The sequence below is a fragment of the Camelina sativa genome, chromosome 12 (assembly GCF_030686135.1).
Source record: "Camelina sativa cultivar CO46 ecotype springtype chromosome 12, ASM3068613v1".
NCBI lineage: Eukaryota > Viridiplantae > Streptophyta > Magnoliopsida > Brassicales > Brassicaceae > Camelina > Camelina sativa.
In genome coordinates, this window is record NC_141891.1 from 38,810,683 (window position 1) to 38,831,215 (window position 20,533).

Here is a 20,533-nt window from a genome sequence, read left to right on the forward strand (position 1 = left end):
TTTTATAAACATGATTTTATTTTTACATACAACAATTAGAGTAGTGCATAACGTGCTTGCATTAATATCACTCGTGTACTCTCTGCTTTAGATTTGTAAAATAACATTTTGTGTTACCTGTCGTATGATTCGTATCTAATTTGAGTCCTTTTCTGGAGTACAAAAAAAAAACTTTTATTTAAAGAAAATAAAAGTACTCTTTGAAACCTTTGGAATACGTATGTTAGTGAACCAAAAATAAAAGAAGAATAAGTATGTTTTTTTCCCCGTCATATGTTTTAGATTTTACGGTATGTTTAATTAACAAGTAATAGTTGAATTTTCTTGGTAATCGTATCAAATATATTGACATGCGTAGTGTATCTCTCGTCATATATGTCGGTTGACCAGCTAGAAGACTTTTAGATTTGAAAAAAAAAAAAAAAGAAAGAAGACTTTTAGATTTTTTATTCTTTTTATTTCTTTCGTGAGACTCAATTTCAAGTCCACAATTAGTTATGTTTACGCTCCATCATATAATTCTAAGTTATATAATGGGTTTGGTAACGTAGCCAAAGCTGTACAAAAAAGCTGTAAGCTGAAGCTGTAAGTTTTTACGGAATAGTGCAAAGCTGTAAGAAAGAGCTGTACATGAAAGCGGTACAAAAAAGCTGAGAGTAAAATTTTTAATAAAGTTTTTGGTAAAGTTTGTGTGATTGGTAAAATTCAAAGCTGTACAAATTTGTAATACTTTGTGTGTGTTCACCAATCAATACCAATATTGAACTGGTCTCTTGAGAACATCGCATGATATATGTGTATATAATTTCTACTACTATAGGGTATAAATTTTTTGGACATGGAGTTCATTAATATTAATTTTTATCAAAATTGTTTGGGAAAAAGGAGTATGGGGCATATACCCACCCTTTTCTTGTCTTAGATCATCCTCTGACTGCAAAGAAAACATTATTAAAAAATAAAAATAATGGTTGTAATATCACTTATATGATTGGTAATTATTAAAGTGGTATACTCCATACTACAACATTACAAAGTTACCAATCAAAGTCATAAGCAAACTATAAATGTAAGTTAGAAAAGAAAGAAAAAAAACATGATATAGTAACTTAAAGAATGCCATAGACCTAGAGGTTCCATGTTTTGGTTAGTTATGTTATTACACTGTGCCATAATTCTATAAATTATTTTTCCAAAAATCGTGGAACCGAATTGATTACTAATAAGAGATACTCGAGTTTATATTATGATTATAGTATGTACAATTAACATGACATGTCGTATAATTCAAATAGATTTTCCTTACACTTATATATAGAGACTTCAAATCGTTGTTGCGTGATTTGAAGGATATAGTTTTGTACATTGCAATGATTTAAGCAAAAGAAAATTATATCGTTGTTGTTTGAAATTTATGGAGACTTCAAATCAGTATATAACCAAAAACAAAAAAGTGATATCTATATGCCTTTTTCGACCCACGTGGGTTGATACCCTAAAGGATAACCAAACCGGCCTTCTCTATGCATAAAGTATGCCTCAAGGGACATCTTTAGAGGCAATATAAAAGATTTTATTCACCTAACTATAACCATATCTTATATAACTAACACAAAAATCCACACGCTTTGCGATGACATGACACAAATTAATGAATTATATAGGTTTAGAAAGTGTATGCAAAGTTGTGAAAATTAAGTTTTTCCCTTTGACAACGAATTTTTAGAAGAATACTCACAACCATTATAAAAAAGTATTTAAGCACATTTAAGTATGTGTTATGACTTATGAGATCTGATTTTTGTTTATTTTTGATTCAGATATTTCATTTGTAAAATATAAAGATGGAATAGCAATAGATTTGTAATAACAAACAAGTGTCACTTATAAGTTATGTATCATGAATATATCGAAACTTATGGAAATCCCCTATGTTTAGAAAAATAACTATTCAAATAAGTAATGAGATAATGAAAAATTGTACAGATCACCACAGACAAAGAGACAGTTTGGTAGTCATCATTATATTTAGACAGTTTGATTCTATTGTGGACATTAGACTAAAAAACAATCATTAAGATATTTGACTCCTAAATTTAAACAAAACCATGTTAAAAATGGACAAGGATAGGAAGTTCTATAATGGTTATCAAATTCCGAGAAAGAAACTTCTTAAATACTAAATTAAACTTCATAACCACTTGCTAGACTTTTGTTAAAAATTAGTTGACATTTTCTAATATTTATTCTTTTATTTACGAGAAATTGCACGACATATATCTATATATATAAAATTAACTTTTCTTTTTTTCTTTCATCCACACATACATCTAAGCAATGCTATATATTTATTTTTGCATTAGAAATATTTTTTAAATATTCATTTATTGTATATTTATTACTTATAATTATTAATAGTAAAAAATAAATAAAAAATAAATTAAGTAATATTAATTAAATTTTAAAATAGTAAAAACAGTTTAGTAAATAATAATAAAAAATAACTCTATAAAAATGAAGTAACATAAATGAAAATTTTAAAATAGTAAAATAATACTATGAATTTGTTTTAATAATAATGTTATTATACACATTTTAACTAAACAATGATCATATTCAAAAATTTAGAATGGGTTATTGAGGTTTAAAATGAAAGTAAGATTATAATGCATAGTGAAGTAAAAAATAATTTATGTAATTATATTTATAAAATTCTAAACACAAAAATAAAATTGAAGTGAAATATTAGTTTCTAAGTAACATATAATACAAAGATCTATTATGAAATTTCACTTAAAAAAATAAAAAATTAATTACGCAACTCAACTTAAAAGTTTTGATCTAAAATGTACATTTTTTTGGGAAAACTATGAAAAGAATCTTGAAAAAACAATCCATCTGGCCTATGGAGTCTCTGATGGCGGCTGGCGTTGATTGTTCCCTTTTCGAGACTGACTGTGCAGAGCTAGTGGCGATGGTGCAATCTCCGGATGAATGACCCACATTCTCCAACCTGCTGGATGACTTCAGTTTACTTAGATCTTTCATCCCCGGCTTCACCCTAAGCAGGATCCCGCGTTCAGCAAATGTGAGGTCAGATTGTCTTGCCCGTTCTTCGTGTTCTTTAGTCTCTGAAACTACATTTGTAAACTCTGTTCCTCCGGTTTGGGCAACCAACATTGGAGTTCTTTTCTAATTTAATGTTTGGTTGACAAAAAATAACAATCTATTTAAAAATATAAAATCAATGATCATAGAGTATAAAAAAAAATGATATGCAAGCCGTTACAAAAAATGACATGTGATGTAGCATATCTCATAAGATATATTATCAACTAGAGCTACAATTCTATAAAATGATATATATATATATATATATATATATATATATATTACAAGCTTAAGATTTCATCAATTTTATCAAAAGTTTTTAACCCAAAATATTGGCAGAAACAACATATTTAAAGTACGATATGTTTTTTTAAGAAGACGAAACTGGGATTGCATCACAAAATTGATATCTTAAAATAACATATGAATGTAACTTGAATTACTGAATGGATATTTATTGTCGGGTTTAACCGTTTTACCATTTACACATTCTTAACTTGGTCAAAAAAAATTTATGGCATATGATGCACTTGAATAACCCCGTTGTAACGACGCAGTACTAAAAATGTTCATAAAACTTTGTAGGGGTAAAGTTCAATTTCCATTACAAAAATATCGAATCATTTTACCACTAATCTACCACACTCTCGGCAAATTAGCAGAACATTTGTATTTAATTTTATCTATTTCTTTATTAACATAGAACTGTGCTTTTCAATATTAAAGAATTCTATTAATTTAATAGTAGAAAGTCCAGTAAGAAATTAGAGCTATTTCTTTTTTAACTTATAAACAAATTCTTTCTTTTTTATAGTAAATTAATAAAGAACTAAAATGATTATACACCCTAATTCCCTTTACTTGTTTACCTTTATTGTATACGATAATTTTGTTTAATAATAATTTATCATTATGTGTACCAAACCTCATTTTCTATAAATATAAGCCAGCACATTTCTCTTCTTCTTACAAGCAAAAAAAGAAAAAGAGAGAGAGAATGGGGAAGTTAATGGCAAAGAGTTTTTGCATTGGATTTGGATGTGGAAGAATTGGGACTACGGGTAGCAACAAAAGATCATCATCATCATCATCATCCTCATCATCATCTTCATCATTATCATCATCATCTTCATCATCGTCATGTAACAACAACAACATAAAATGGGAGATGAGGCCTGGAGGGATGCTGGTTCAGAAGAGATCAGAAGACTCCAACACTGAAGATTTAATCAGCCTTAGAGTCTCCACTGTTTCTCAACTTTCATATGAAATCTCCATAGATGCCAACTCTACTTTCGGTAATTACATAGCTTTTTTTCTCTTTTCTTTCTGATTGAATTCATAGCTTTTTCATATCTATAACTCCTCTGATTTTGATGAAGCACATATATAAATATTTACATTAGTATAGTTCATAAATTAGTATATATAGTAGGTGTATATGAATATAATTATGAAGAATGTTTTTTTTGTTATCATTGTTGAAACCAGCTTACAAAAACTAAGTACTCACTCATTTTACCATGGTAAATCTGGTTCTAGAAATTGATATATGTAAAAATTCATCCGTAATATATAATGTTATCACCGGTCAAAAAGTGCCAATATATAAAATTACTTCATCAAGATTTATGCATGCAACTATAAAGGATGGTTTGTGTATACTGTGTATATTTAATATAACGCGTTTGATATATTTATTCTAGTTTGGTTGGTTAATTACAGGACAACTAACTATATTAACATTTAAATATATATGGTTGGAACTTGGAACATCTTTTGATACAAAACGGTCACTAATATATAATTTCTCATTTGATGTATATTTTTTTCAGGTGAATTGAAGATGATGATAGCAATAGTGAGTGGAATTGAGGCAAAAGAGCAAAGACTCGTGTTCAGAGGAAAGGAAAGAGAAGACAGAGAATACTTACACATGATTGGTGTTGGAGATGGAGATAAGGTCTTTTTATTACAAGATCCTGCTTTTAAGGAGATGAAACCTACTCATCTCCCAATTACTGTCTAATTTTAATTCCTTACTTTATTAATTTGATTAAATCAACCGATTAGTTAGCTCTAATCCACCCTTAAAACACTTTCTAATCGAAGTGCTATAAGTTCTTGATTTTTTGCAAGAGTATTTTGGTTGCTATTGTATTGGCTGACATTTAGTTTGAGCCTGAGTAATTATGGTTATATATATTTTGCTAGTCATTTGATGGATGATTGAAGTTGGAATATTATGTCGATTATATTTCTGAGTGTAAAATTGTCTGCTATCCGGATACTATTTTTGAATTTCAGTTTTTAAATAATGTGATTTCGGGTCTGATTGGTAACGTAGCCAAAGCTGTACAGAAAAGCTGTAAGCTTAAGCTGTAAGCTTTTAATGAATAGTGCAAAGCTGTAAGAAAAAACTTTAAGTGAAAGCTGTACAAAAAAGCTGAGAGTAAAGCTTTTAATAAAGTTTTTGGTAAAGTTTTTGTGATTGGTAAACTTTAAAACTGTATGTTTGTACAGCTTTGTACCGCTTTGTAAAGTGGTTACCAATCAATACCTTCATTTAAGTGTCAAACTGTCAATGGAGTGTGTGTGGTGTAAACAATTATCCTATGTGAGTGTTCAAATATTGCTATAAAAAAAAAGTGGTTCGGGTTTAAGAAAGTAGCTGCAAAATAACGGATGGTTAGCTTAGAAAAATTAACTTCGAAGGTTACATCCTAAATTGCTACTAGTAACAGCCGTTTGCATGATTTGTAAAATGTTTAAAAGCGATGTTTTAGTTTTAGGCTTTTTTTTTTTTTTTTTGTTAGAGTGAAAACTGAAAACAAGCCATGTTTACATGTAGGTATAACAGTTGTAGCCTTGTAGGGTTAATTAGCTTTTACAACTAATTAATTAACTTTGTATGTGTTACAAACTTACAACTTATAATCATTTGCCTACTTTTTCATTATAATATAGGGATAATGACAAGTTATTAAAACGGTAATATCACTATATCGCACGCGTGCAAGCCGACAACACAAAAGCAAGTGGTGTTTAAAAGTGGTTGTTGAAGTACAAAAAGACAATTATAAATATTAATTAAAAAGTTATATACTCTTTATTTTAAGAAAAATAAGAAAAAGTGCACGACAAAAAGAAAAAGAAAAAAAAAAGAGAAACAAGAAAAAGTTATTGATGAAAGGTTTTTAGAAGGGTTTTGTGAAAAAAACCCTCCAATTAGTTTTTTTTTGCAAGATAACCTTCCATATCAAGGTATTGCAAGTAAATCCTACAAACTCGAAAGTCACTCGCAATACAACCCTCCCCGTGTTGATGACGTGGCATCCGTCTATACCGTTTAAAAACGTAACAGAAGTCAAAACGACACTGTTTTGTTACTCTTGAAAAATGACATAGACTTAAAAAATCATGTTGTTTTACACTCAAAAAAATGACACAAACTCAATCTTCTTCAACAAAAACCCGATAATCGATCTTTTCTTTTGTAAATCAAAATTAGGGTTCATAAAAAAGATTTGGGACAAACAGAGAGAGATGCTGCGAGATGTTAGAGTGTTCATCATTTTGATATAGATTTGTTGTAGTTTTCGGTTAGTTTTAGGGTTCATCATTCAATTTCGGAAATTAGGGTTCGTAATTGTTCGATTTGGGGAAATAGAGATTCATGAATTAGGAACCTTCAAACATATTCGGGATTCGGGAATTGGGGAATTCGTGAGAAATGTGAGACTTCATCGTTTTATAAGAGAGCATCGGGTTATTGTAAGAGGGCTAAAGATTCGTAATTGTGTTGGGTTCTATTCAATTGGAAGGGAAACGTGTTGAGGAGGAGGATTTGACTGTTGGAGAAGCATAAGAGGTCAACAATGAGGTAATAATCGAAGCTTCTATTACTTTGATTACCAAAAATCGAAGCTTCTATTACTTTGGTTATATTCAAAATTTGGAAAACTTAGGTTGTTTTTATTTTGTGTCCAGCTTCGATTTGTTTATACGTGCTGGAGGATATTGGTCTACTGATGACCAATATCTTGGAAGAGAGCCACATACAGTGGGTTTGGTATCAGCTGAATCATTCAAACTAAGTACGGTTTTAGTTCTCCTTGACCAATACCTCGGGTATGAAGAAAACATGAAGAAAGTGTCTTGGTTTCCATCGGAAACTTCTGAGAAGAAAGAAGATGTTGATAACGATGACGTCTTACAAAAGGTGATTCATTACGCAATTGGATCTGGGGCATTAACTTTGTTTGTTGTTAGGGAAGATGATCCTTACATAGATAGGCATATTGATTATCATGCAATGAGATACTTGTCAGAAGATGAGACTGAGGAAGTATTGGCAGCTGCTGAAGATGATGGTCGTAGTGGCTCTGAGTCAGATGATGATGGTGATGAGAATCAGTTGGAAGATGATGACTCAGATGATGGTGATGATTATGATGACAGTCGACATGTTGAGGTGGATGAGGGTAAGTACAAGAAGTTTTGTATAGGTGATCAATACAATACAATTGATTCACTTAAAAGAGCTATTAATAAGTATGCTGTGAAGAAGAGGAAGGACATCAAGTATGAGAAATCTGATGCGAAACGTGTAGTTGCTATATGTTCTGAGAAGAAATGCCCATGGAGGATTTCGGCATCCATCAACAACACCTGTAACCGAGTAGTCATCAGAAACTTAAATGATGAGCATAATTGCACTTGGCAAGGAAAAGTGTCATTGCTTACTAATGCTCGGATTGCTGATATCTACATAGAAGAATTCAGACTGAATCCAAATCTCTCAGCAAATCAGTTCCAACAGAGGCTTCTTAGACGCAACATCAATGTTCCATGGACAATTTGTGAGAGGACACGACTAAGATGTCTAAAGACATTTGATGAACAGCAAGAGGAGTCTTTTGCAAGGCTATTTGATTATGTCGCTGAGTTGAAGAGAAGTAACATAGGATTCACAGTTGAATGCGAGGTGAGGGAAGCCAGATTTCATAGATTTTATGTGTGCTTTGCTGCATTAAAAAATGGGTGGAAACGAGCATGTAGGAAGATTCTTCATCTAGATGGAACATTTCTCAAGTGGAGAATGACAGGTATTTTCTTAGTAGCATGTGGAACAGATCCGAATGATCAAATGTTTCCTGTTGCTTGGGCCATTGTAGATTGTGAGAATACTCCGAATTGGTTGTGGTTCCTCGAACACTTGGTGGATGACTTGGGGTTAGAGAGCGGCAATGGATTAACTCTAGGTAGTGATCAGCAGAAAGGATTGATTGCAGCAGTGAAGGTAGTGTTGCCTTTTGCTGAACATAGGATGTGTGCAAGGCATGTTTATGCAAGCTGGAAAAAGAAGTATGCTTCTGCAGAATATGAGGACATGTTCTGGGCTGCTGCAGATTCTTACTACCCACAACAATTCGATAGGCATATGCAAGTCCTAAAAGAGTACAATGAAAATGCTTTTAATGACCTGAAGATATCTATTTCTTGTCCATGGTCAAGGTATGTCTTCTTCCTTGTTTTGTATTTTATACTTGAAAAGTATACTTTTTTAGTTTTTTTTCTTTCTAATGTGGTGTATCTATTGCAGGGCTTATTTTACAGATTGGTCTAAGTGTGCTGCTGTAGAAAACAAACTTGGAGAGTCATTTAACGCAGAAATCCGGATTGCAAGAACCAAACCAGTTGTTGAGATGCTTGAAGAGATAAGGAAACGGGTTATGGTGAGCAATGACAAGAAAAGGGCTGAAGCTGAGAAAACAAAGGGAGAGTATACTCCAAAATCAGTAGCTTTGCTAGAGCAGCAAATTGATTTAGCAAAGAATTGCAGACCTTTAAGCTGTGGATTAGGAAATTATAAGGTTGGCTACTTTAACTACAAGACTAATACGACTGTTGAAGGATTTGTGGTGCAGATGCGAGGTGAGATCAAATGCAGTTGTAGGATGTATTTGATCAGTGGGATTCCATGTTGTCACATTGTCTCTTGTCTTAGACATGAAAAGAATACTGACCAAGACCCAAAGAAAATGATATCTCCATGGTTCAAGACTGAGAAGTTGAAGTTGAATTATGCTGATGGACTTTGTGGTGTGAATGGAATGAATTTGTGGGAGGTCACTACAAATGTTCGAGTCTTGCCGCCTCCTTACAAGAGACCCGGTGGAAGACCACCAGGAAAGAAGCGAAAGAGGGAGAAGGGTGAACCAAGAGAAGCGACCAAAGCTACCAAACTATCTAAAAGGGGAACCAAAATTGTAAGAACGCAGCAATCTCTCTCTGTTTTTTTTGTGTCTGTAGTTTCTCTGCATTTTTAATTTTTTGACTTTGTTGTCCCCATTTTATTAACAGCATTATAGCCTATGTGGACAAGAAGGCCATAACAAGCTGAAATGCAAGAATGGACCAATGCCTAAGCCGCCAAAGAAACCACCAGGTAGACCAAGAAAGAGAGCTGCTGCAAAAACACCATTTGCATCAGCCTCTACTTCTGAACTTCCCAGCCTTTCATCTGTTGTTTCAACACGTCCTGGTAGACCTCAGAAAACTCAGCCTTATGGTGCATCATCATCCCAACCACTTGCAAATACAGCTGAAGAAGATCTTCCAACCCTTTCATCTGCACTTCCAAAAAGACGTCCTGGAAGACCTCGTAAAAGTCAGCAAGATGATGCATCATCTTCTCAACCAACTCCTAAGAGACTGCCTTTGTATGACACAGGGCCCATTTATCTACCAAGAGTGAGATTTTCCAACTTTTTGTTTGTTGATTCTTAGTACTGGACTGTTTTGTTTGGCCAAAAAACGAAAAAAATTGATGTTGTCTTGTGATTGTTGCAGGAAGGTTATGGTGTATTCACCAGCCCTGTAACTGGTGACGACTACATTCAGGTAGGTGTTGTACCCACGATTCGCCATCTCGGATAAACAGGTAAAAGGCCTGGGCCGGGCACATTACACGGGCTAAGGATGCAGCTCGGGACGGCCCATCAGGCCCGTAGAAAAGAAGAGAGCGGAGATGTGACATATCAGTTAGCTCGCAGCTCGAGCTCGGTCAAAGATTCCCGCATTCAAGTGTATTAATTAGGACGTAAAAATCATGTAAAATTAATTACCCAATTAATGCGTAATTAATTTGTCTGTATAAATATGTAAGGGGGGAGTCATTTGGAAGGATCGAACAATTTTTTCTTGAAGCAATACAATACAAATTCTAGTACTCAAACACTCTCAATTCAGTTTGAAACTTTAAACGGTGTCAAGCTCCTCCACACTTGAATCACTTTGGAAAGAGAGAATTTATTTCAGTTCTCACATTTGGCGCTAGAAGGAGGGGGAGTTGTTCCCTAACTCTTGCTAGTTCCGACTTCGCAACCGAACCCATTTCATCCAACCACCGCTATGGCTACCGATTCTTCCAATCAGGTAACTCTAGAGGCTATCCAGAAACTGTTGCAGAACTTGTCTGAGAAGTCTGATCGCCAGCAAGCAGCCTCGGCCGCTCTTACCGAGCGTTTTGATAGCTTGGAGGGTCAGGTCTCCACCCGTCTGGAGGCAATCACTGCGTCGGTAACCGACCTCTCAGCCTCTCACCGTGCATATGCCGATCGGGTCGATCTCCTATCTTCCGATCAAAACCCTCGCCGACGCGCTCTGGACTTTACCGGCGTCATTCCGCCTCTCACCACGCAGCCTGCAGCAGCAAACTCCACTCCGGGGAATACCTTCCCACCCCAGCTGAGTGCTCAAGCAGCACCTCCGCCGGTCGGCGATAGTCATACTCCGGGGCAGCTCGACGTGGCCGGATCCTCTGATGCCCAAGTTTGTTTTCCTCCCCCCGTGGGCGGAAACACTTTGACTCCTGGTTACGTCACCAATCCCGAGATCTTCCGCATGCAGAGCGAAATCTGGGACATGCGGTCCGTGATGCATAGTGCAACCACCTCGGCTCCGGATATTTTCCGTGTGATCGAGGAGTCTAAGCAAACTCCTTTCTCCGACCAAGTAGCCCGAGTTTGCATCAAAGATACTGGCAAAGTTAAGTTCTCGAGCTACGAGAGAAAGGGAGACCCGACCAATCATCTCAAGACCTTCTTGTTAACAGCTAGCCGCGTGGACCTCGAGCCTCATGAAGCAGACGCAGGGTACTGCAAGTTGTTCGCATAAACATTTTGCGGACCGGTCCTACTTTGGTTCGCATCTTTAGCAGCCGGATCCATAAACAACTTCACCGAGCTGTCGACCTCATTCGTTAAGTAGTATTCTAGCTTAATCGAAACCGCAATGAGAGATGCTCAGCTTTGGAACTTGAGCCAGAATGCCGGGGAATCTCTCCGGTCTTATATAAAGAAGTTTAAGGAAATCCAGGTTCAGATTCCAGGACTCTCGGACTCAACTGCTCTGGCTACGCCAAAAAATGGCCTTTGGCATGAGTCTCGCTTCCGTGAAGAATTATCCGTAAATTGGTTCCCAACCATTCAGGACGCCTTACACCGGGCTTCGAACTGGATAATCGCTGAGGAAGATAAGGCTCCAGCCGCACTGAAGCATAAAGTTCCATCTGCGGGCAAACCCCGGTTCAAAGCACCCGCTAAAAAGACTCCGCCTGCGACTCCGAAGTCCGGACCTGGCACATTCGCAGTCAATCAATCTCCCAAGAAGAATTCTCTAAAGAGTTCGCCATCGAAACCGCCATTTTCACCACGTTCCAAGAGTGGAGTACTCCCAAGTAACAAATGGGTCCGAGATGAGGACACGTACTGCGAGCTCCACAAAACCAATAGCCACTCCACTCGTGACTGCAAGAAGCTGATGCACCTTCTCGCAGAAAAGTACATGGCCGGAGAGATGCCAAACGTAACAATCGAGGAGTTGGAGCAGAAAACAACCCACGAGGTGGACGAAGACGCTCCACCTTCGAAAAAACCGAAACAAACTGAAGGGAGCGAAGCCCCCAAGAAAAGAATAGACGTCATAATGGGGGGATCGCGCCTCTTTCGAAACTCCATCACTGCGATCAAAGACCATCAGCGGAAGCTCGCGAGCCCTCAGCCGAAGCGAGCTAAGGTCACAGTAAGCGATCTACCTGAAGTTACTTTCTCCGAAAAGGAAACTGAGGAGCTGGACACTCCGCACGACGACGCCCTCGTCATATCACTTGACGTGGCGAACCACGAAGTGTGCCGGATCTTAATCGAGACTGGGAGTTTGGTGGATTTGATTTTCCTCGAGACGCTTGCTCGGATGGGTATCGGGAGAGAGCACATCGTAGGACCACCCTCACCTTTGGTCTCGTTCACCAGCGAGACATCGATGTCGTTAGGCACAATCACACTACCGGTGTCCACTCAAAGAGTGGTAAAAATGGTGGAGTTCACGGTCTTCGACCGACCTGCGGCCTATAACGTAATTCTGGGAACCCTTGGCTTTACCAGATGAAGGCAGTGGCCTCCATTCACCATCAGTGCGTCAAATTTCCGACCCCACAAGGAGTTCGAGAGATTCTAGGAAGCCAAAGGACGGCGAGGAGCTGCTATCTCGCGAGTCACAAGCTCCTGGTTCAATAGCAACCACAGCTCGAGGTCCCGAAGAATCCGGTTCGTAAGCAATTAAAAGGCGACCTCACTGAGTCCATTTTTATCAATGATAAGTTTCCGGATCAGGAAATCAAGATCGGAATGGGTTTGGATAGCGAGCTCCGCGCCAGTCTGATAACCTTTCTGAAGGAAAATATGACCACCTTTGCGTGGTCCGTGGACGAAATGCCCGGTATCAGTCCGGAGGTAATCTCCCACGAGCTGAATGTGGACCCAATATTCAGACCAATAAAGCAGAAGCGAAGGAAGCTGGGTCCTGAGCGAGCTGAAATAGTTAACAAAGAAGTGGAACGTTTGCTAAAGGTAGGGCAGATACGCGAAGTGAAGTACCCTGAATGGCTCGCAAACACAGTGGTAGTCAAGAAGAAGAATGGAAAATCACGAGTTTGCGTCGATTTTACCGACCTGAATAAGGCGTGCCCCAAGGACAGTTTTCCACTTCCGCATATCGACAGGCTAGTTGAGTCCATGATAAGCTCAAATTAATCCGTAGAGCTACTCTCTCAAACAAGAGATCACTGCAGTACTTAGGGGTCGAATCCACAGAGACTCAAGTTCAAACACAATAGATTGTAAAGTTTTGTAAATTACGCTAAACAAGTTAAATTGAATTAAAATAAAGCAATGCAAATATTTAAATAAAAGTGTTGTGAATTCAGAAAATCAAAAGAGCTAAGCCTAGGGAATTTCTCAGGAAATTATGAAATATTAAATCAGATAAATTAATTAAGGTTCAAGCAATAAAGATCAGATCTAGAACTCTAAACTTTTGGGTAAATTAAATCAGTTATCACTGCAAATAATATCTAAATTTAAAACTAGAAAATCCAAATCTCTTTGTAAAATTCTAAGTAATAAATCAGCTTTAAAAACAGGTTTAGATAAGTTCACAGAATTATTAATTCAAATCTCTTTGGAATAAACAATTCTGCTCATTAATGGTTTAATCAGGAAAACAATTATATTCTCATATCAATTTATTTCCCTAAGATAACAATTCTAGGTGATCAATCAAGAATTATTGTGAAGAACAACCAAGGATGAAGATCATAAAAGATTAAGAACCCTAAAAATCTCAGATCTAATAAATCATAAAAACCCTATGAAAAACCCTAAACCTAACAAGCAAATTACTCAGACATGTTTAATGAAGAACAAATCATAATTCTGAATAACATGCAATAGATATTAAAAGTAAAAGAGGGAGTTCAAGAAATCTTCTCTCTACAAAGAACTCAGATCTATCTCTCCCAAAAGCTTTCAATATCCTTCTCTCAAAAACTGCTAGAAAATAACTTAAGGGTTTCTAAAACCCAAAAACAATATATATACATCCTAAAATACGTCCAGGGGCTTATGTTGCAAATATAGAAGACTTTGGGCAAATTTGTAGAACTTCCAAATTTGTTGTTCTCTCGTCGGGTAAACACTAGTGTCGATCGATTCCCTTTAAGTGGTGTCGATCGATGCTCGGTCTCTGATCCGACTCCAAATTGATTTCCTTCGGTAAAATGCTCCAAAATGATCCAAATTGTTCCATATTACTCCATCCGTGCCAAATTCCTAGATAACCTGTAAAGACTCAAAAATAACCTAGAAACAAATCAAAAGACTCAAAAAGCACACTTATATCATGGTTAAAAACCGTAAAAACCATGATATATCAAGTCCCCCAGACTTAGCTTTTGCTTGCCCTCAAGCAAAACAGAAACTTAAACCTGTGAAAGAGGTTTGAAAACATAGAATTCACTCAACTGCTGGTAACTGATCTTCGCACTCTTTATCGCCTTGACTCTCAAGAACTTACTTCATATACTTTGTCAATTGAAAAGCAATAACATTCCTTACTCAAATCCCACAATCCTCTGGAATCTCTAGTCTCACCATTACCATCTCATTACATAAATTAAAGCAAGTACAGGTGAGTTCTTACCTTGGTGTATTCAAACAGTGGCATATGGACTCTCTTCAGGCCAAGACATTCTTCTTACATCTCCTTTCCTCTCCCTTTTCTCACTTCCTTTTTTTTTTTTTTTTTTCTTTTCTTATTCTTTTTTTTTTTTTAAGCAAAGGTGTAAGCGAATACCGGGGTCATCGGTAATTTACCTACCCCTCGCTTCCAAGTTTTGTGTGATCATTTGACTCAAGAGTAGAATAATGAGGTCACTGGTAATTTACCTACCTCTCTAAACTGATCAAAATCATCTCATCTTTTATTTCTCTCTTTTTTCTGATTTTTCTTATCTTTTTTTCTTAAACGCTGAAGGGAAGAGAGAGGGGAGACATACTTTGAAAAATTGCACTGTCTTGTATGGCCTGAAGAAGAAGTCTAGTCCACTGATTTCCAACCCCAAAGTAAGAGATTAAGTCCGGTTAAAATCCTGATAAAAGTTGAGACAGCATTAGTTGAACTAGATATCCTTTGAATAAGGGCTTTCAGGATTGTTGATACAGCTCATAGTCTTTCCACACTTCAGTTCTGAGGTCAAGCTTAGTCAAGAATCATTAGAGTGTTAGCCAAAAAACAAGAACCATCAATTAGAGATCATAATTCAACAGAAATTTTTGAAAAATTTGACTCAATAAAAACAAAAATACAGTTTTGACACAAGACACAAAAACCAAGTAAGTAGTTAGTACTAACCTCCCCCAGACTTAAACAACACTGTCCCCAGTGTTATCAAAGAAGGGAAAGTCAAGAAACAAAAATGTGTTGAAAAATTGAATGAAAAATTTGAACAGATTCTCGGGTTACCCATTGGTGTCGATCGATACCATCAAGGCAGCATCGATCGACACCTTCGGCGAATGGTGAATTGTGGCCGAATCTCCTTGTTTGTTGCAGTTAGTTGTGTTTTGTTGGATCAATCTTTTGATGTTAATTCTGTTAAGAAGCACTCAAACACAAACACAGGTTAAAAGCAACATGATAGATAGATAGTTCATAAATCCAAGCAACTTTCAAACACAAACTGACTCAAAGCAAGAAGGAAAATGACTCAATCCTAAAAAGGGAAAAAGATAAAGAGAAACCATGATCAGAAGCTAAAATGTAACAGAAACATCATCAGGACCATCATCACCATCAGTATCCTCAGCATCCTCAGCATCCTCAGCAGCCTCAGCATCCTCAGCAGGTGGTGAAGATGGCGAAGGGGACATGCGCCTAGTACGCCTGGTAGGACGAATGCAGCCACACTGTGAGAGTCGAGCCATGCCATTCCAGATGGCACGCAAAGCAGAAACCACATAAGTCTGATGAGCTCCCTGGTCCATAGTAGCAGGATCCTTTGATGGCTCTGGAAACTCAAATGCCGCAGTCCCAGAGGAAGAACCAATCTCAAAACCCCCAGCAGGATTAGTAGCAGCTGCAGCATCAGAAATAGTCCGCGAAGTGCGATGGCGACGGGAAGGAGCATAAACAACATAGTCATCTGGTGAAGGACGAAAACGCAACTGCTCAGGATCATCACTGCGGAGTGCGATGGTGGTAAGATCAGGTCGTGGAAGGCGGACAAAGTGCTCTCCTGTCTCATCAACAAACCTCCACAACAAACCCGGTTTCAGCCAATGTGCACTCCTCAAATATGGCTCATCCATAAGCTGTCTCCTAGTGATAACACTATAACCAGTAATAGGAATCTTCTTGAACTGAAGGATAGCAGTAATAAGGCTCCCCACAGCCTCTCTCTTAGCTCCAGTACCCGAAAATGGTTTGGTCTGCAGCTCAACCAAGTGATGTGCGAAAATAGCTCCAAAGTTAAGGAGCTGAGGGTCGCGAGGCTCAGCAGAAGCCAAAGAAGGGATCATGGAACGCAAAGCAATGTTCAGAAAATAAAGCTCTGCTGCTCGCATCTTATTAGGCTCCATCTTACACTGAAAAGTGGTAGCAACAGCTCTAAGAACATACCGAAGTATAGGATGGCGGACCTCTGATTGAAGCATCCTCTTGGAATTATACGGACCAAGTCCTATGTAGGACCACAAAGGAGAGAGATCCTCATAATGCTTGGGCAAAGCAACGTTCTGAACAAAACGGACCCAACGAAATACATCACAAATGTGAACAAAAGTGATACTGTAAGGCATTCCGTTAATGAAGAAATGTAGCAGACCGTCTCTGGCCATTGGTGCCTGCTCATTCTCATAAGTGACCCTAACAGATGCCATGAACTGCCGCACTAAATCCGGGTACAAATCATACTGCCTAGTACAAACTGTTCCTAAATCCATCCTATGAATCAAATTCAAAACCTCATCATGAATTCCCAACCTACGAAGAATGATAGGATCAACAAACCTTGTAGGCTCAATCTCAACTCCCAACCATGCATTGTAAAGCATTGTTTCATACTCTCCCCAAACTCCCACTGATCTATTGATGAATTCAGGCTTGTTAAACTTAGGAAGCTTGTGTTCAGACCATTCTCTCTCTGTTGGAATTGGTACACCTTCTTCTTTTGGCCATGGGAACCTTGATGGAATGGGAGATGGAAGAGAGAGGTCTGGTAAAGTGGTGGGAGCCGTCGTCGACCGTCGTGGAGGCTGGGGAACACTCGCCGGAGCTGATGGTGGTGGACGGCGGCCGGATTGGCGAGGTGGGCGAGCTGAAGAAGAAGCTTCGCTGTCGTTCGTTCGAGTCCTCTTGTTGGCTGTCATCACTCCAAAACACAAAATTGACACTAGATCCAGGTAGAGGAGAGAAAATCGAGTGGATTAGAGCTTGGAATCACTCAAAACGGAGCTGTATTGAGAGAGTTATGAGCAATTTAGGGTTTAGTCGATTTGGGGGTGAAATGAGGAAGAAGACGAAGTCTCGCGATTTTAGCTTCCTCTCTCGGGTTTAAGTGGTATCGATCGATGCTCATATAAGGTAGCATCGATCGATGCTTCCTCTATCGGACCCGGCCCATTTTCGATCTCAAGCCCACTCAATTGAAACCCAGCAAAATTTAAACCCGATGGCCCGTTGTCTCGTTTCTGTCCATAAGAGCGTCGACCGATGCCCATTCTAGGCAGCATCGATCGATGCTCGCTCTGATCAATGGTATCCGAAAATTTTCCTGAAACAATGCAAACTCAAAACCAAAAATTAATATGTTAGTAATCCTAAAAGCAAAAATTCAAAAATAATTAAATCCTACCAGTGGGTTGCCTCCCACTCAGCGCTTGTTTTAAGTCATTAGCTTGACTTGGTAGTGGATTTAGGCAGAGGGTGCATCATCCAAACGCACAATGTGTCCGTCTGGTATCTCAGCTTTTGCCCAATAATGTTTCACCCTTTGGCCATTAACAGTAAATTTCTCCCCTTTTGAGTTCAACAGCACAATAGCTCCATATGGTCTGACTTCTTGAACAGTAAAAGGACCAGACCAGCGGGAACGCAGCTTTCCAGGAAACAGCTTCAAGCGGGAATTGTAAAGGAGAACCTGGTCATTTGGCTCAAATTGTCTAGAGATGATCTTCTTATCATGATAAGCCTTGGTCCTTTCCTTGTACAGCTTGGAATTCTCAAATGCATGAAATCTCAGCTCATCCAACTCATTCAACTGCACTAACCTTCTCTCTGAAGCTGTCTTGGCATCAAAATTCATCAACTTAACTGCCCAGGCTGCTTTGTGCTCTAACTCCACTGGAAGATGACAGGCTTTCCCATAAAGCAAATGGAAAGGAGTAGTCCCAAGTGGTGTTTTATAAGCAGTTCTATATGCCCAAAGTGCATCATCAAGCTTCATAGCCCAATCTTTCCTTGTAACACCCACTGTTTTCTCTAGAATCTCCTTAATCTGCCTGTTGGAAACTTCAACTTGTCCACTGGTCTGAGGATGATATGGACTAGCCACTCTATGTTGAACACCATACTTTTTCAGTAGCTTCTCAAACACTTTATTGATAAAGTGCTTACCTCCATCACTGATGACAATTCTAGGAACTCCAAACCTTGGAAAGATAATGGTCTTAAACAGCTTAAGAACCACAGCAGAATCATTGGTTGGACTTGCAATTGCTTCAACCCACTTGGAGACATAGTCAACAGCCACTAAGATGTATTCATTCTTGTAAGAGGAAGGGAATGGTCCCATAAAGTCAATGCCCCAGCAATCAAAAACTTCAACCTCAAGGATAAAGTTTTGTGGCATCTCATGCCTCTTACTAATCTGACCTTTCCGCTGACAAGCATCACATCTGGAAACAAACTCATTAGCATCCTTGAACATTGTTGGCCACCAAAACCCAGCTTGTAGAACCTTAGACATTGTCTTGAAAGTAGCAAAGTGTCCAGCATAATCTGATCCATGACAGTGAAAAAGAACATCAGGAACTTCTGTCTCAGCTAGACATCTTCTGTAAACACCATCACTGCAATGCTTATATAGATAAGGCTCATCCCAATAATATCTCCTTAGCTCTCTCAAGAACCTCTTCTTATGATAGCCTGTGAATTGATCAGGTTCTACCTCTGCAGCAAGATAATTGGCAATATCAGCATACCAAGGTTGATTGGAGCTAGCCACAACAGCTAAATCTCTATCATTCGACCAATCTGATTCGGGAAACATAGGGTGTCGATCGATGCTACCTGGTTGGTGTCGATCGACACCACATGCATCCGAAGACAAATTTGTGGAATCATCAGTCCGAAACCCAGTATCAACAAAATAAACATGCTCTTCAGGAAGACAATCACGAATTGGAACATCATCATCAATCCTAATCCTGGACAAGTGATCAGCAACACCATTCTCTATCCCCTTCTTGTCCCTCACTTCAATGTCAAACTCTTGAAGAAGAAGAATCCATCTCAAAAGTCTAGGCTTAGCATCCTTCTTCTGCATCAAGTACCTTAATGCAGCATGATCAGTATGAACAATGACTTTTGAACCAACCAGATAAGATCTAAACTTCTCAAAAGCAAACACCACAGCCAACAACTCCTTCTCTGTTGTTGCATAATTTCTTTGTGCCTCATCAAGTGTCCTGCTTGCATAGTAGATTGCATGAAGCTTCTTATCTTTTCTTTGTCCCAGCACTGCTCCCACTGCAAAGTCACTAGCATCACACATTACTTCAAAAGGAAGATCCCAATCTGGTGGCTGAACAATAGGTGCACTCACAAGCTCATGCTTAATCCTCTCAAAGGCTATGCGACATTCATCAGTGAATTCAAACTTGACATCTTTGCACAACAAAGCTGAAAGTGGTCTTGCTATCTTGCTGAAATCTTTGATAAAACGCCTATAGAACCCTGCATGTCCAAGAAAGCTCCTTACTGCCTTCACATTCTCTGGTAGTTGAAGACTTGTCATCACCTCTATCTTAGCGCGGTCAACTTCTATTCCAGCTTCTGAAACCTTGTGGCCAAGCACTATGCCATCTCTAACCATAAAATGACATTTTTCCCAGTTTAGCACCAAATGCTTCTCTTCACACCTTGCTAGCACCTTACAGAGATTATCCAAACAGCTTTTGAATGAAGATCCATAAACTGAAAAATCATCCATGAACACCTCCATATAATCCTCAATCATATCAGTGAAGATTGACATCATGCATCTCTGAAATGTTGCAGGAGCATTACAGAGACCAAAAGGCATCCTGCGGTAAGCGAAGGTACCATAGGGACAAGTGAAAGTGGTCTTTTCTTGGTCATCAGGATGAATGGGAATCTGGAAAAAGCCTGAGTAACCATCCAAAAAGCAGTAGTATGGATGATTAGCTAACCTCTCCAACATCTGGTCAATGAAAGGAAGTGGGAAGTGATCTTTCCTTGTTGCAGCATTCAGCTTCCTGTAATCGATGCACATCCTATG

The 20,533-nt window shown here is 38.1% G+C and overlaps 3 protein-coding genes across 3 annotated transcripts; all 3 read left to right on the forward strand.

Annotated features, from left to right (window-relative positions):
* Positions 1-4,085: 4,085 nt before the first annotated feature.
* LOC104773628 (BAG family molecular chaperone regulator 2-like) lies at positions 4,086-5,412 on the forward strand. Its single transcript, XM_010498277.2, has 2 exons — positions 4,086-4,409; positions 4,947-5,412. The coding sequence occupies exons 1-2, from the start codon at positions 4,109-4,111 to the stop codon at positions 5,138-5,140; spliced, it is 495 nt and encodes a 164-aa protein (XP_010496579.2). The 5' UTR covers positions 4,086-4,108; the 3' UTR covers positions 5,141-5,412.
* Positions 5,413-6,607: 1,195 nt separating this feature from the next.
* On the forward strand, positions 6,608-10,351 carry LOC147933318 (uncharacterized). The gene is made up of 5 exons (XM_087477567.1): positions 6,608-6,994; positions 7,102-8,628; positions 8,717-9,383; positions 9,478-9,867; positions 9,967-10,351. Exons 1-5 carry the CDS (start codon positions 6,990-6,992, stop codon positions 10,051-10,053), a joined length of 2,676 nt encoding a protein of 891 aa, XP_087333693.1. The 5' UTR covers positions 6,608-6,989; the 3' UTR covers positions 10,054-10,351.
* A 1,058-nt stretch (positions 10,352-11,409) lies between these two features.
* Positions 11,410-12,564, forward strand: LOC147933319 (uncharacterized). Its single transcript, XM_087477401.1, has one exon. The coding sequence runs from the start codon at positions 11,410-11,412 to the stop codon at positions 12,562-12,564; it is 1,155 nt and encodes a 384-aa protein (XP_087333527.1).
* Positions 12,565-20,533: the final 7,969 nt, after the last annotated feature.